We start from the raw sequence: 15,817 nt of genomic DNA, 5'->3' as shown, positions 1-15,817 counted from the left end.
GTGTCAAGTAAGCATGACAGATGCTTACATTTTTCTCAACTAACTGATTAGCTGAATGACACATGCCCAACTGCAGTATCTGCTTCAGTTGTCTGGAGCTGGCCATGAGAGTCCAGATAGAAACCATTTTTACTCTCCCAAAAAAGATCAAGGTGGGTCAAAGACCGTCTGAATTGGACTGACACTGATTGGAACAGTCTCTCGTGGATAGACTGTTCAAAGTTAAAAGTATAGCAGTCTCATCCTATACCTGCAGGGAACTTGTTTGTTACATCCCAACTCTAGACTGATCCAAAACTACATGGAGTAAAAAGAGAACGAAGGCATGCAATCAGTCACGCGATGGCCTCCTCAGTCACCTGAACTCAACCACACTGAACTTGTCTGGGATGAGCTTGACCAAAGGGGCTCAGACCATGCAGCAAACATGGATGGATCTGTTCTGGATGTGAAGAGTTTGCTGGAAGGTACTGTGAATAATCTCACCGCCAGGAAGGTCAGATTTTCAGAACTGGGATCAGTACTAAAGGTTGATATTTTGAGTAATCACATCTCTAATGTCTGTAACATTACTTTTGCATTCTATCCTTTGTATTTTCTGACAGGCATGTCAATGAAACTGACTTCATCCAAAAAAACTGTGCAACACAACTTCATTGTTTATGTGTGCATTCATACTTTCGGAGGGCACTGTACATTCCAATTTGCTCCTGCCAATGTCCTGCCGTCTCATCTGGGACATACTGTACGCAGATGTACTAACAAGCAGTACAAATGTGCCCACAAGCAGTCTGTTCATGTGTACTCCCAGAGAAGACACGCAGTGGAGCATGACTTGCAAAGCCAATTAGAGATAGTGAAAATGTTTCAGAAAAGAGCTCAGAAATGGAGGAGTTATCAACAGAAATATTGGGCATTTCTGTCTGACTCTGAGGAGACCTTTGAAGACAGGAAGTGGCATAGCCTGCCGACTCTGCAAAGATGGAGATTTGAGTTTCGATGAAAGGAAAAGAAACCGACATATGTGAAAAAATTTGATCTCCTCATCTTGTTATCTCACGCTATTATCACTCTTCAGATTGGTCAATATGAACAAATGTGACTTTGTGTAAACTGACTCCCGAAATCTGGTGGCTCTGTCATCAGATCTGAGAAAAAAAATCAAAGCAAACGTGTGTTTGCATGTACACCTTCGGTGAAACTATCTGTGATCTAACTGCTGCCAGGTACTTTTTACTTTAATGATTAATAAAAATGCCCCCCTCACTTGTTTGCCTTGTTTTTGTGTCTCTCTAAGCGTACACGAAAAATAACAAGTAACATTAATCTTTATCTTTGAAAACAACTTATTCAGGCGTGCTGTTTGCGTTACAGTGGCGTGCGACGAGAGTGAAGAGATGAAAAGGTAATGACTTGCCTCTCTGCGGCAGTCTGGCTGTGAGATGTAATTACTTCAAAGCAGAGGGACGCTTTGAACTGTGTATAATTAATTCAGGCAAGCAGAACTAGGGTGTCTTTATTAAATGCTCTGTTCTTGCTTGAACAACTATCAGACAAATGTAATGTGACCTTCCTGGACAGATCCTCTGGAGAATCCAGCCATTCAAGCAGATAATTCACTTTGCTCGAACAATGAGCTCACACCGCTTCAAACACTGCAAGGTTTTAGTGTTCATTCCTGTGAAATCCAAGGCTGTGTTTTAGAGAAAAGTTTAGAAACTTATTGAGTTAGTATTTGCAGTTTCGAGGCTATCATCCAGCAGTATTGATTTACTGATGCTCTGAATGCCCTCTGTGGCTTGCTGTCCTGCCGTGACAATGGACGCTTAGGCACTGTGTCAGCGAACTGCGGCTCAGCCCAGAGGTTTTGTTTTCCAGGCAAACAAAGGATCAGCTCGGCTTGTCACGGGCCACAAAGATTTGCTTGTTTTCTAAGAGCCACAATAGCTGTTGGAGTTTGCACTGTTGTACAAACTTATCAAGCAAATAGTTTTAAAACCATGTATTTTTTTTTTTTTTTTTGTTTTGACCATGATTGTTTGTGGCTCTCCCAACATTAAGTGAATTTAAAACACTAGAAACATGTGACTCCTCGTGTAATTTGAGGTGGCTGTCCATACCGAGATTGGTGCTTAACTTTTTAAATCTTCACTGAGAAAAGGGACAATTTTATTTCTTTGGAGCAATTTGGAATCAGTTATTTTTAGGAAATGGTTGAGGTATCACTTCATGATAGAAGTATCAAAATTTTAAAAAGTAAGGGCACATGCCTCAACCAAATGGTTTTGAGGGGTTTTGGCAGGTTTGTCATACCCTGACAAATTTGTGTGTTCTCTGAAAATGTGGTTTCTGACAGTATTTCTTATGGATTGCATCAGATCAGACCGACACAAAAAGACCAAGTTGCAAAAAAGCATCAGTTTCCACTGTCTAAACATGCCAACTCTGCAAAAGTTACAGTATTTCTTTGGATGTCAGAATGGCAGCTTCTGAACTTGCCAAATCAATCTGAATGAATTTGATTCTTTATATTTTTTCACATATATTTATTTAGAACCAGTTTACAACTTACATAAACTCACTTTGTAAATGTACTTTACAAAGAAAGATTGTACGTTCAACAAGTTGCTCTCCATGTAAGGCTTGCCATGTGTGTCTTTTTAAAAAAAAAAATGAATTGCTTTCAAAAGAAAACGCAGCATAACAATTTACCATAAAAAAAATTTGCGTACATTTTTATTTAATCTCAATAACAGCCGGTATGGGCAGCATATATACTAATATTTGCCTTTTACATCAATAAAACATTATTATTTTTGTTACGAAACCAATAACTAACAAGATATCGGTAGAATAAAGATGTTTAGTTTGAAGAATTAAGAGGTAAACAAAGGTTTACTCTACTGTTATTTATGCTTTGAACTAAAAAAAGGAAACTTACATGGCAAAAGTGCACTACAGTTCATGATTTATGGAAAGTTTGTCATCGATCTGCTAAGCATGTTGCAGGGCGCATCCACTACCACACAAAAACTCTCACAAATGACAGGTTCAGGTACAAATATTTTCCATATTTGTTTTCTCCTGCAACTATGACCCCATTATAACAACATCGGGTGAATCAGATTTGCTTTAAACGCTGAAGGGTCACACAGCCTGCACTCGGCCCGCGTAGCTCGTCTGACAGTGAGAAAAGAAAAGAAAAAGTTGAAAAGAAAAAAATGTTGTATAACTTCTCTTTAAGTAAAAAGAAATAACAGGCCAGATTGACCCAGACATCTTTATGAGGTCAAATAAACGTTGAAATGTTAAAAATAAGAAATTTCAGACAAAGCTTCAGCCATAAATGTCCTCTATTAAAACTGAAAAAGCTAGCTTGGCTTGGCTTGGCTACAGCGTTAATAAACGGCTTTTATTTGTATTGCTTTCTGTGTTGTTGGAGACTACTGTAATAAACCATTGCGAAAAAAAAAAGAAAAGCTAAGGAATGTGAAATTCCTCGGTGATTCACTTTTCTTTTTTTTTTTAAACACCAGTGTGCATGTAGGGGTTAGGACCCTCTCGTGGGGTTCCAAGATGATTACAAGCCTTAGATGTTTGACTTTCCTCTGAACTCAGGACTTGTAAATCAATTATGTGGCCAACTGCACCAAAAATGTCCATGGGAAGCTTATTCAGACAGAGAAAAAAGAAAAGTTATTTTAGATAGTATCAAAGGCCATGTGACATCTCCACATGCCAGTGGATCATGGAACATTTTCATGCTGCAAAAGAAGGCGCGAGTGTAACTTCCCTTAATATATTGGAATGCTATACGTATCACACATCAGACAAGCTTTTTCCACTTTTTTTTGTGTGAGACTAAAAACAGATTCAGGTTATCAGTTGCTTTATCTGAGAGTAGGTATGGGAGAGAAAAACATGACTCTTCTTGTCCAGGGACAAAGCCTGGATCGTGTTATGCTCATTGACAGCTGACTTGTTTATCTTAAAACAGGCAGAGCTTTACAGAGATGAATCACTGAAACATGGTGTAATCATGAGCAGTGTGGGATGGACATCAAATGCCCAGTAGATAACATACACAACAGAACTATGCTTCGTCACAGTTCATAAATCTAGTTGCATTTTTAAGATAATTATTGGTTATGATTTATTTAGGGTTTTCATTGCGCAGATGCATTATTTCAGGTGGTCAAATCAAATTGTAGATTCTAATGAGTTGCAATCAGGCTGCTCAGATGGTAAAGCTGTAGTTGTCTTTTAACACGAGCCTAAGCTTTGAAAAGATAATGTCTCTGTAAAGCCATCAACTGAAATTCATGGGTTCCTGAAATGACACCGCTCTGGGTCGTACGCACTTGAGCTCAATGCGTCAGCTTTTTATCTCCACTTTCCAGTATCCATGTTGAAGAAACATCGGAGCAAAGAAGCCTTTTCGTGGAAGCAGCACTTTACTAAGAAAACAACTTCAGATAGTTTCTCTGCTATTCAGGGGAGACGGAGAGGAACACCGGGGAGATGGACACAGTGATGTTGAACAAGACAGCTGAGGAAGAAACAAGCTGATCACACACTCTCACCAAACACACACACAGGCACACAGGGCTGTTTAGAGCACACTGTTAAAACTCATTCATCAGCACTGTTAAAACGACACCAATTCAGCTCAGATGAACAAAACCCCCACGTCCAAAAGACTTCATGCCTACTGCAACTGACGTGCACTCGTGTTGTAAAGCGTGCACACACGTGTCCGTTTTTAATGGTGAAATTACCACTCCCAGCTCCAAGCAACTAGCTGCCGCTCTGAATAATCAGCTAGGCGTGGGGGCAGCAGGAATCTTGCATCACCTTTCCTGTAGTGGTGGTCTGTGGAGGGAGTTTCCCAGAGGAAACTGGATATATCCTGAGACGGCTGCCCTCCCCTGTCATTCTCCTCCATCTGGTTTCCATAAGCAGCTGCTGCGCTGTCAAGGTTTTCCCCAGAGGATACCACCTCTTTTTCTCTTCCACTGACCTTTTTTCTCAACATCTTTCGACTGCCTCCATTCAGTTTTAATTTCTTTATATCAAAGACAAATTGCAGCAACGCTTGGACATTGGCTGATAAGAAAGTTATTTCAAATATACCCATGTACTATCCTATTTGGGTAAAAACTAAACGAGTGGTACATTTAAATAAGCATCTCAGATCAAAATTTGAGATGGGTGCTGATAGCCAAACCACACCAACCTTGTCTTCAGCCTTGGCTGCATGATAAGCAGTAGGGATTTAAATTTTCCGCTCACTGACCAGGCTGGACATCATGATACTAAGCAGCAAAAAGGCTTTCAAATTCTGGATTTATGATCCTCTCATTAGGCTCAAATTCAAATCCTCATCTCTGCTTTTGGATGAGATGAACAAGTTGGTTATAGTATAGTATAGTTATAGTATATTGTATATTTTGTTCTAAATAGATGTTGTTTGTATAATATATGTTGGAGCATTGTAATGAAAATAATTTCCCCCTGGGATTATTAAAGTATTCCTGATTCTGATAGTAATGTATTCCTTAATCCACACAGGTTATCAACAACTTAAATTGTTCTTCTCTGCTCTACTGCCTTTTGAAGTCAAGTTAACACTGAAGGTTTCTCAGTTTCTGCTAAACACTGAGGAGAAAGAGCGTGTCAGTAAGACAAGAGACTGTCCTGTTCAATTTCTCCGCAGAGTGCAAACTCACCCATGCATACAGTGTGAGTGACTGTCAGTGCTTCTTCTGTCGTGCTCAACTGGATTTCTGTTTCCCTATATCTCAAAAGAAGATTTTATCACAGAGGAAAAGTTGCAAGAAAAGGGTGTAATTTAGAACATTTTAAGTCCAGGTCTGCAGTCAGCTGTAACAGCACCAGTGGTTAGTTTGCATCACCCAGCATGTAAACTGTTTGGTCTCTCAATTGGATGTTTTCTTGTCATCCTGGCTATGCTGTTTTTGAAATCCATTTTCCAACATTACAGTGATTTATTGAAACACGAAAAACTCTGAAGCACCACACCAGAAAGAACATCCCATCCGATGCATGTGGATGCCGTGATTTTTCTTCAACTGACGAATAAATAAAAGGCACATTTCTGACAGATAACTTCTCTTGTTTCTGCAAACTGCAGATTAGACTCTTACAGTCAAAATCAATGATGAACAAACATGATTTGTGAACTGGTGACGCAGCACACACCACGCAATGACCAAATGAGGTGACTGCTTCACTGCGCTGTAATTACATCCACATGATTGGGCCTGTGGATCAGTCTTCTTGGCTCAGTCCACATGGCTTCCCAAAATTTTGCAAGACCTACTTCTCTGACTTGTCAAAACTGGGCACAGTCTGAATGTTTAATCATACATTTCACACAGCTCCAAAAGAGATTGACTCACAACAAACATCTGCTGATATGATCAGAGCTAAGTTAGTTTAATAAATGTTCAGGTTTGACATGGCGGGTCCATGATGGCTCTCAACACTTTCTAATACTGAATGAACGAATGGATTGAGAGTCTTCTAAAGACTGAAGCCTGGGTAAATCACTGGCATGATGTAGCATATGAACTCTGCAGTTCTATCAAGTAACCTGCCCCAAAATGACTTTAAGTATTCTGAGCACGTCAGCATTTTTCAGTCAGAAGACTGTGATGTTGTCAAAGCGTTGATAGGAGTGCTCTCTAGTGGAGAAATTATGTAACTGCATGCTGCAGAATTAATTGTCTCTATGTCAAGCATACGGATGAGAGAGCCGCATGAAGTGTTGAATAGCACCTCATACGAGGGTAGTTAAACTCTTTGTTCAGTTGCATATCACCAAACAAACTACATCATAACACATTATGAGTACCCTGCCAGAATTGTGGTCTATAGGTTGCTTATTGTTGGGGTATATAGCCTACAGTGTGCATTTATTAAAGCATTTGTTTGCAGCGTGTATGAAGTAGAGATGCATGTTGTAAAGGTTTAAGCTGTATATTTGTGCAACTAATAATACGTCCCCCGCAACTTCTGTACACCGATTTGCTTTACACTGCTTTTCATATTATGATAAAAGCCTGAACAGCGATTAGTGTTGCGGTAGTAGTGCGCCATCAATCCAGAAGCTGTCAAGGATCGGTGGCTGCGCAATGTTGGTGGAGAAAATTTTGTGCCAACGAAAACAACCACCTGATGCCAAAGCGAACCCAAATAAAAATTCACAATAGATACATAAAGCACATGTATATGAAGTCAGTTAACGTCAGCGTAAGATAATGCCCATCACGAACACTTTGGAACCACTCCCTGGCCTGAATGAATAAGCTAGAGATGTGACAGTATGTGGTGGTGGGCTGAGGTAATATATATATATGTAATCCAATGAGAAGGTATTGTGTCAGAGTTAAGGAAAAACACAGATAACTCATTCAGCCTGCAGACAACAGAGAACAAACTTTATTTAATAGATAATTTCCAAATGTTTTTTGAGAATACAAGCCCATTTATAAAAGTGCTTAAACAAGAACACTTACTATGAAATCTGGTGGATCTTTCTCATTGTTTTTCCTGTTACATTCAACCCCTTTTGTTACAACTCAACATGTAAAAGGTTTTATTGATGCAGAATAAGGCCTGCAACATTAATAATACAAGACTTTAAAAGCAACTGTGATTAATTCAGATTTGCTTAGGGATCTATAGGGATTTGTATTTGATGAAAGAAAATCAAATTTTTTTTATATTGCCAAGTAATCTTTTGTACTCGTGTACAAAGAAATGCCGTTAAATAGGTGGTTTCATCACCTTAGACTCTAATCCAGTTTTATACTCAAACACTGGTACTTAACAAAGAATCAAAGTAATTAAAACTGATAAGTTATTGGTTCAAGTTCTCGCTGGTACTGACCAGAAAATCAGATGGTGTTCTCACTGATGAAGAAATGTAACATGCTACAGGCATCATAAAGAATATCTGTAGTGGATCTTTAATATAAATATACACTTGTAAAATAAATAGCTATAATACAAGATCTTCTATTTCTGGGGAATTTTGAAGCATCCTGTGTCCAGCACTAGCAACGATACACATTCATTTTAGTCATCCCTGCATCTGTCCATTTCGCTTCTTACAATGGACTGTAGCTTGTCTGAATACGTGTAGTTCATCACTATGTATCACATATAGCCAGCTATATTTAGACATATGTCCTGGGTGACAGTCACAGTTCTCCTCTTCAGCAGTTGAAAATGGAATTAATCCTCATGATACGAAGGACCTTCCTTGCAGTGTAACTGTACTCATACTGCACATGCTCATGGAAGAAATACAAGTATCCTGAAAGAGAAAAGAGTGGTATAACTGTTAGTGAAGGTAATGCTGCTATGCTGGAAAAAATATGAATTTTAGTCTTGTATACAGAAAAGGAGCAGTGTGAAGCATTTAGCGACGTCTTGTGGCGAAGTTGCAGATTGCAACTAACTGAATACCCCTCGCCTCAAACTACAGCGGTCACAGACAACATGAAAATGCAAAAGGCTCTCTCCAGAGCTGGTGTTTTTTTTTTATTGGTCTGAGGATGGGACCATTTGCAGATATGAAAGACTTATTATAACATCAAAAACTAAACAATCTTTCCATATACCTCTACTCTAGGTAAAACATATTGCATAGTACATACATATTCTATTTTTTACCTATAATTACCCTGAATGTTACATACTGGAACTTTAAATGTATTGAGCATTTGATAGGTTTTATAATACCGTAGCGAAAAGAAGCAGCGTCGACCTCATCATCCATTCCTGGAAAGTCTTCCTCAATGGATCGTGGGAAGTCACTGTCCATGGTGCCTGTTGCTTCATCATAGCTGTGGGTGACAAACAAAACAGAAACATTGAAATATACAGTAGAAGTCCAAGTAGCAAGATTGAGTTCTGATCCCTAAAGTTACTGTTCTGTGCTAATTTAAAAATGTATAACTGTCGAATTATCTGACATGTAATATGGATGTCCACATACCTCCAATATTCTTCATCAGTGAAGAGCAGAGTTTTTCCAGTGTCTTTGATGTGCACAGCTGCGTCTATTTTCCTGACGGTTTTGGGAAGACCTAGTTTGTGTATGTACTTTGGGTAACCATCCACAAGGTTATATCCATTTAAAGCCCACATTCGAATCCCTGTTGAAACACCGAAGAGAGTTCTGTTGTGTAGGTACTGCGCCTTGTGTTTAACAGACAACCAGAAAGTATAAAGGACCTACCACTGAAAATGATGACAAAATCCTTCTCTGAGTTCTCATATGCTGCATCAACTTTGTTCGGGAGGGAGGGCCATGTTGACTTGATCAGTGTCAGCTCGGGTTCCACCATCTGAGGATGGAGACGCCAATAGAATCTGCAACAAGGTCATAATTCACTATAATCAAATACATGGTGAGTTTATCAAGGTATATTGAGTGAAATTGCATCTGAAAAGCCTGGAGTAATTATTCTCCCTCACAGAAGTTTTATAATGGTGCCTCACTAGTGGTAGCCTGCTGCAGTAGCCCTGGACATGTTGTGTCTTCCTTACAGCTTCTTGAGATTTTCTAATGAGCCTATTTTTTCTGTGAAAACTCAGATGTTTAAAACATTTTCCAAGCTGGAATGATAATTTATGCTGATTATTCTGGCAGTTCTTTTATATCTGTTATTATCCATGACCCAGGCAATGGGAAAGTTGTTTGCATGTTGGAGCAGTCGACTGAGCTTTCCAAAGCCCTAATAATGCCTGTAATAAGACCCCACATCCAACTGGCTGAAGAGGTTTTGGATGGGAAATGGGAAATGGAGACAAAGGAGCAGGAAATTGAATCAATTTCTTCCCTTGATTGTCATGGGAAATGTGAGATCACTGGCAGATAAAATGGATGGACTTGGAGTGCTGACAAGGTCACAGGGAGAAGATCAGGAAGGCAGTATTTGTTTCACCTCTGTTAGCTGCTGTTGCGATGTGTGACATTGTCAGCTAAGTTGCTGCCAAGCCACGGAAACAACAAACAAAACCACTGATGGCGATCTCTGAGGATTTCTACCACACCTCTTTCTGTCGCACTGTAACTTTCCAAGTGTTTGTCAGCTGATTTTTGATTTAATCTATTTTGTTCTCTATCTTTAACAATAGCACAACATTTTTACAAGGATTTATACTTCAACAATATAACTTATTATATTGTATTATTCAATTTAACTGAACTGAACTGAATTGAACCAAATTAAAATGAATTGAACTGAAATTAACCGGACCCATGACGTATAAGTTTAGATTAGTCTATGATGATGAAGATCTTACTTTACTGTACCTGTCTTTGAAGATGATGGTTTCTCCTCTGAGCTCTGTGACAGCATCAAGACTCAACATGGGATCACATTTGTTTGGTGCCTCAGGCTTTGGCTTCACTTTCTTTGAGTCTGGATTCGGTCCTGGAATTGACATCTGGCATTAATGTACGATACTCATACTATTCCTTGAAAAATAAACCAAGTAATGATTAGTAATGATGCTAAATCTAAACATAGATTATGCATCTGCCCACCATAGAGAGCTTGAATGCCTTCAATGTCATCCTCAGACAGTGGGAAGCCTGTACTGTAAGAGTAGACTGGATACATCAGGGCGCCTGCGTCTGATGAATGGGACATACCGATGGCGTGGCCCAACTCATGGGCTGCCACTATGAACAAATTGTAAGCTGTGGGGGAAAATCGATGTTCAATTAAAAGATTTTGTTGACCTTGTCAAAGATCAATATAATTGTTAAATATCTGACAATTATTATCACCTGATGAATCTTTAGTCCAGTGTTCATCCTCATCAAAATGAGTGTCTCCTCCAATCCCTTGGCCGGGAGGGTAGGCATGAGCCAACAGTCCATCAGGCCCATCAAATGGGTTATAGTCTCCATGCTCTTCAGAATAAATGGCAGAAACAATATGCACCATTATAATGTATAACTATGTGTCTTTTCAAAATGCTTTAAGAATACATTGTTGTGGGCTTTATGTACCTTTTGACCCAAAGCTTATCATAATGTCAGCATTGCCTTGGTGCAGCTTCTGAAAAGTCAAAGGGGTGACATCAGCCCAAACATTTAGCGCCCTGCGGATGGCTCTGTCTACATCAGACCTCTTCAGATCTGGTGTGTAATTCAATATCCTACAGCACACAGAGAAACAAGAAAAGGAGAGTAGGTGAGTATGTTACCGTCACATGACTAGTACAAGATCTTACAAAGCTTTGTCTTCAGGCATGTTTCACTTAGTACCTGAATGTTACATTGTTGTTCTGCCATTTTAGGTGTCGAGGGAAGTGATTGTACTCGCCAATATCTGGGACCCCACACCTGGCTTGTTTCATCAGGTCCAAGGTGTTGTCGTCCAGATTCCCTGTAACCTTTACAAGCAGAAGAGATTGAAACAAAATTTGTCACTTAGGTACATGCTGTGCCAAAGTTCAAGAGGAGATGTCAGTTTAGCAGTTGCTGTGACAGGTCACAAGAAGTACATCCTCCTTCCTCTTTTTTAATGTCAAATATTGATGGTATTTGATCAAAAGAGACTATTAGGAAAGAAAAACCTAAAATAAGATAGATATTTTCCACATATGGTCACCTCGAGTTTGAAGAATCTTTGCATGTCCATGATCTTTGTCTGAAAGGCACCTGATGATGATTGTCTACCTTGGTAACCAGCTGAAAGACCATAGAAGCGGCGAAGGTATTTCTGTTTGAAATAAAGGAAAACCAGTCAGATAGAGGCTTACACAGTAAATGTTTTTGATCAACTATGACAAAACAGCCAAATGAAACCAGCTAACAAGGCAATGACTGAATAAGACCTTAGATCTTACCTCTGCTAAACTCCAGTTGTCTCTGTTCACAGGCACCACAGGCAGAGCAGAGCAGTTAGCGACCAGCGCCAGCAGCAACAAAAAAGCATTCATTGTTGTTTACTCTGAGTTGTCCAAACCAGGGTTTGGAGTCAAGACGTTCTGAAGGGTTTTTATAGTGTTCTCATTCAACTTTTTTATCCTTTTTTTTCCAAAGGATCCTGGTGATTCATGTAAAAGTACCTAGCCACTTCCTATTTTGTCTGTTGGGAATGTGCTTATATCTGTAAATCTGCAGTGACTGTGGTTTGAGGATGCTATGTTGCACTAAACAGAAAAGCTTTGATGATCACCTCCCCCCCTGTTCCCAAAGTGTTGTTACTTAAGGAGTTTCCCAATAGAATTCTTGAAAATCCTTTCCTTTGATATGCTTATCACATCACTACCTATGGCTTCTGGCCATCATCATCAGTGGAAGTTAAATAGTGTAACAGAAAATTGGGAATTTTTCCTTCATGCTGCTGTTGATAGTCCCATGACAGTCTTGAGTTTCATGTGTCTTATTTTAGCTGAACACATCACATGGCAATGTGAAATCTAAATTTCAAACAAATGATTTACATACTTCTTTTGAATTTGATCATTTTCCAACAGTGCTCAGCATGCTGTGATTACTGTCATACTGGCAGGACGTGTGTTGGTGTATAAGATTTGATTCGAAGTAATTAAAAGCAGTATTTCCTGATGTTGGTGTGTTCCATGTTGTCATGTAAAGTCTGATTCAGAGTTACCAGGAATACACAAAGCATAAATATTGAACCGGATACCGGATGACCCATGATGACCCAGTTCTGAGGAACTGTAAGATGTTTTTGATCATGGCATAGAAAACGTCCAAGCCAGTCTCGTTAGATTATATCTAATTTAAATCTTATATCTTGGAATGCAATGTTTGAAAACACAGCAGCATGTAATACATGCAATGTAATACGAGGTTCATCTGATCATAATTAGCATATGTAGGGATTGTAAAATATTTAGGTATTACTATATCATAAATGTACTGGATATGGCTTGCATTTATGTGAGTGGTGTTGTAGAAAGAATATATTGTAGTCCTTACTGTAATGTTTTCCAACTCTAACCAAATAGTTTTGTTCTCTAACCCTAGGCAAGTAACGGTATTCCTGAAATTCAACCAGGGGCCTGTACTATAAAGCAAGTTCCTCATAACCCCCGTACCCCCCACCCTAAACACACATCCCATTTCTCATCCGTGTTTCCCATCCTGACAAGTTGGAAAGTAGAGATACGTAGCTTGTCAAATTTCAATTTTACTTTCTCAACACTATCTTACATATTACAAGGTAGAAAAACTACATTCTATTACAGTGGTTCTGATCAAATTTGGTGGAAATCCAGGCTGATTTGCTACGTAGCACTGAGGTTCCAAAAATGCAACAAGAAGAAAACAAGTTAAAGACCAAAAGCTTGTTTGATAGAATAACTGCCTGGGATGTTCACAAAGCTTTAAAATGTGTTTTATGAGGAATGCAAGAATTAAATAAAAGCTGTAACCATTTATGTTAGGAGCTAGTGTCTGCTTGGCCTCGCTAGTCATTAGCCACCAGTGCTAGGTCCGGCCGAGCGAACGGTGTCTAGCAAGGCACTTTAAGCCAATGAAAATTCTTCATTATGAAAATATCAAACTTTGAAATTTTGAAGAACAACAATGAGTTCATAACTGCCAGAGTCAGTTCTAAATCACAGTATTACATTTCAAAATGAAAATTTGGCCGGTAAATATATGTAGGGTTATTTCAGAGGAAGAGAAATAACAGAAGACAAAAAAACATTGTCCATGCTAGTATTTACTTCAAGGCAGATAAATACTAACTGCCTTTTACTGCTACTTCTCCATTGGTGTCTCTGAGACAGCACACTGGTATGCAATTATAAGCTCTTGTCTAGATTGTAGAAAAAGACTGGTCAATGACCATTAGATTTGTCGTCTTTTAGGCACTTACTGCCATCCTAAATCAATTGGCAGTGAACTGCTGCCCCAATGATTGACACAGCAATTGCTCCGATTGTCAACATTCTTTTGGAACATCTGTTGCTGCGCTGCCAGAAAAAACCCAGATCTCATTCATCGCCTGAAAAACAGCAATTGGGGTGGTAGTCATTCATGGTTCATCAGCTATAGTCTGATCACTTGAAAAAATGTACTGAGCTTACACCTCCATATAGAGAAAAATACATCATAATATGTTAATATATGTCACAAGTCTAAAGGTAAAAAACAAACAGAAATCAAAAAAGGCCTTGCCCGTGTGCACTCTTTGGTGATATCATGTACTGTGCATAAAACAAACAATGTGACCCACACACTGCCACATCTTGCAGAGAGACAAATATTTTTGGAGTAACATCAGTGTTGAGGTGGTGGCTGAGAGTGCTTCTGACTCACGCTGGGGAAGTTGAATGTTGGGGGGGGGATTTTTGCAGTTATTTCAAAATGTCACCAGCAAATACACATACACACATACATAAACACTGTGGGAGAACAGACACCACTGCTCTGTGCTGTGTCTATCTGTGCTGAGTTATGAAAAATCTAGTTGACCTAAAAAGTCCCGTAAATCCCTCCCTGTGCCCTCAGTGACTGTTACAGACATAAGAAATGTATTGCCAAACTAAGCAGAATTTACACATTTCTGAAAAAAGGTTTTGTGATGCTTCAGACAGGCGTGTGATTTTGTGTGTCTGAGTCACGAGGTGCAGTTTTTAAAAGACTGTATTCCAGTGGGAGATGTCGTTCATACTATGAATACTACAAAGCAAGTTCAACACAGCCAGGCTTTCGTGGTTTAAATGGACTTAATAAAACCTAAATCATCACTAAGAGATAATGGGTACTACAGTGGTGATTATGGTGTTTCTTTTCTCAACTCATGTCCGCTTCAGTATCTTTGCATGCTCAAATAAAATGGGTGTTTTATGCATTATTAGACAATTCGCTTACACAAAATATCACCTGACACTTAACACACTGGATCTGGAAGTCCCACAGGATCTTAGGTCTGTCATTCTCCGATACTTTTGGAGGTATCGCCCATTTTGACTTTGGCACTTCCAACCCATATTCGACACAGATGTTGTTGTACAATATTCCTGACACTTGGCAATGGTGCTCTATGTATGTTGCTCCTACATGCATCTTACACCTTGCTGCTATGTTTTCTGGAATGTCTCAGAGTCCTGTTTTGCTAAGTCTGCGTCAAGGGTCTCTTGTGGTATGGTAGTCCCTAGCCTCCATCGCCCCAGTAACCAAGGCCACTTCTTGAGCTGCCATTATTATTATTATTATTATTATTATTATTATTATTATTATTATTATTATTAGCGCATAAACTGATCCTTCCATGATGGTTCCTCTTCTTCCTCTTCGCCTCTTCTGAGACATTCACTTGGCAGTTCGTCACTGAGGGGCATCTTCCTGATGTATTTCTGGATATATGTAGTTTCATCCTGGATAGTGGCTTTGACACTCACTAAAGTCTGGCCTCCCTCTTTTTCCTTTGTGTACAATCTCAGCGTGTTGGACTTGGGGTGAAACTCTCCATGTATTGTGAGGAGCTTTCTTGTCTTGATATCAGTGGTTTCCATCTCCTCCTTTGGGCAGGTTATTATACCAGCAGTGTATCTGATGACTGGCAGGGCTTGTCTGTTGATCTCTCTGACTATGTTCTTCCCATTCAGCTGACTCTTCAGGGCCTGCCTTATTCTCAATAGATACTTGGTTGTCTCTGACTTCCTTTTTGCGTCCTCATGGTTGCTATTTACCTGTGGGAACCCAAGGTATTTGTAGCTGTCTTGAATGTCTGCTATGCTGCCCTCTGGTAGTTCAACCCCCTCAGTCGTGATCACCTCGCTTTCC

General features: G+C 39.4%; 2 protein-coding genes across 2 annotated transcripts in view; both read right to left on the bottom strand.

Annotated features, from left to right (window-relative positions):
* LOC140314580 (beta-galactosidase-1-like protein 2) overlaps positions 1 to 15,817 on the bottom strand; it is a 363,608-nt gene that overhangs the window by 120,847 nt on the left and 226,944 nt on the right. The gene's annotated exons all lie outside the window — the stretch shown is intronic.
* On the bottom strand, positions 7,842 to 12,036 carry mmp13b (matrix metallopeptidase 13b). The gene is made up of 11 exons (XM_072392864.1): positions 11,899 to 12,036; positions 11,661 to 11,771; positions 11,315 to 11,442; positions 11,057 to 11,205; positions 10,832 to 10,957; positions 10,586 to 10,741; positions 10,352 to 10,472; positions 9,272 to 9,405; positions 9,029 to 9,188; positions 8,773 to 8,876; positions 7,842 to 8,344 (listed from the first exon to the last, which is right to left on the bottom strand). Exons 1-11 carry the CDS (start codon positions 11,989 to 11,991, stop codon positions 8,244 to 8,246), a joined length of 1,383 nt encoding a protein of 460 aa, XP_072248965.1. The 5' UTR covers positions 11,992 to 12,036; the 3' UTR covers positions 7,842 to 8,243.

Source organism: Leuresthes tenuis, unplaced genomic scaffold, assembly GCF_036924035.1.
Source record: "Leuresthes tenuis unplaced genomic scaffold, fLeuTen1.0.hap1 SCAF_9, whole genome shotgun sequence".
Taxonomy (NCBI): domain Eukaryota; kingdom Metazoa; phylum Chordata; class Actinopteri; order Atheriniformes; family Atherinopsidae; genus Leuresthes; species Leuresthes tenuis.
This window is presented reverse-complemented; position numbering and strand designations above follow the sequence as displayed.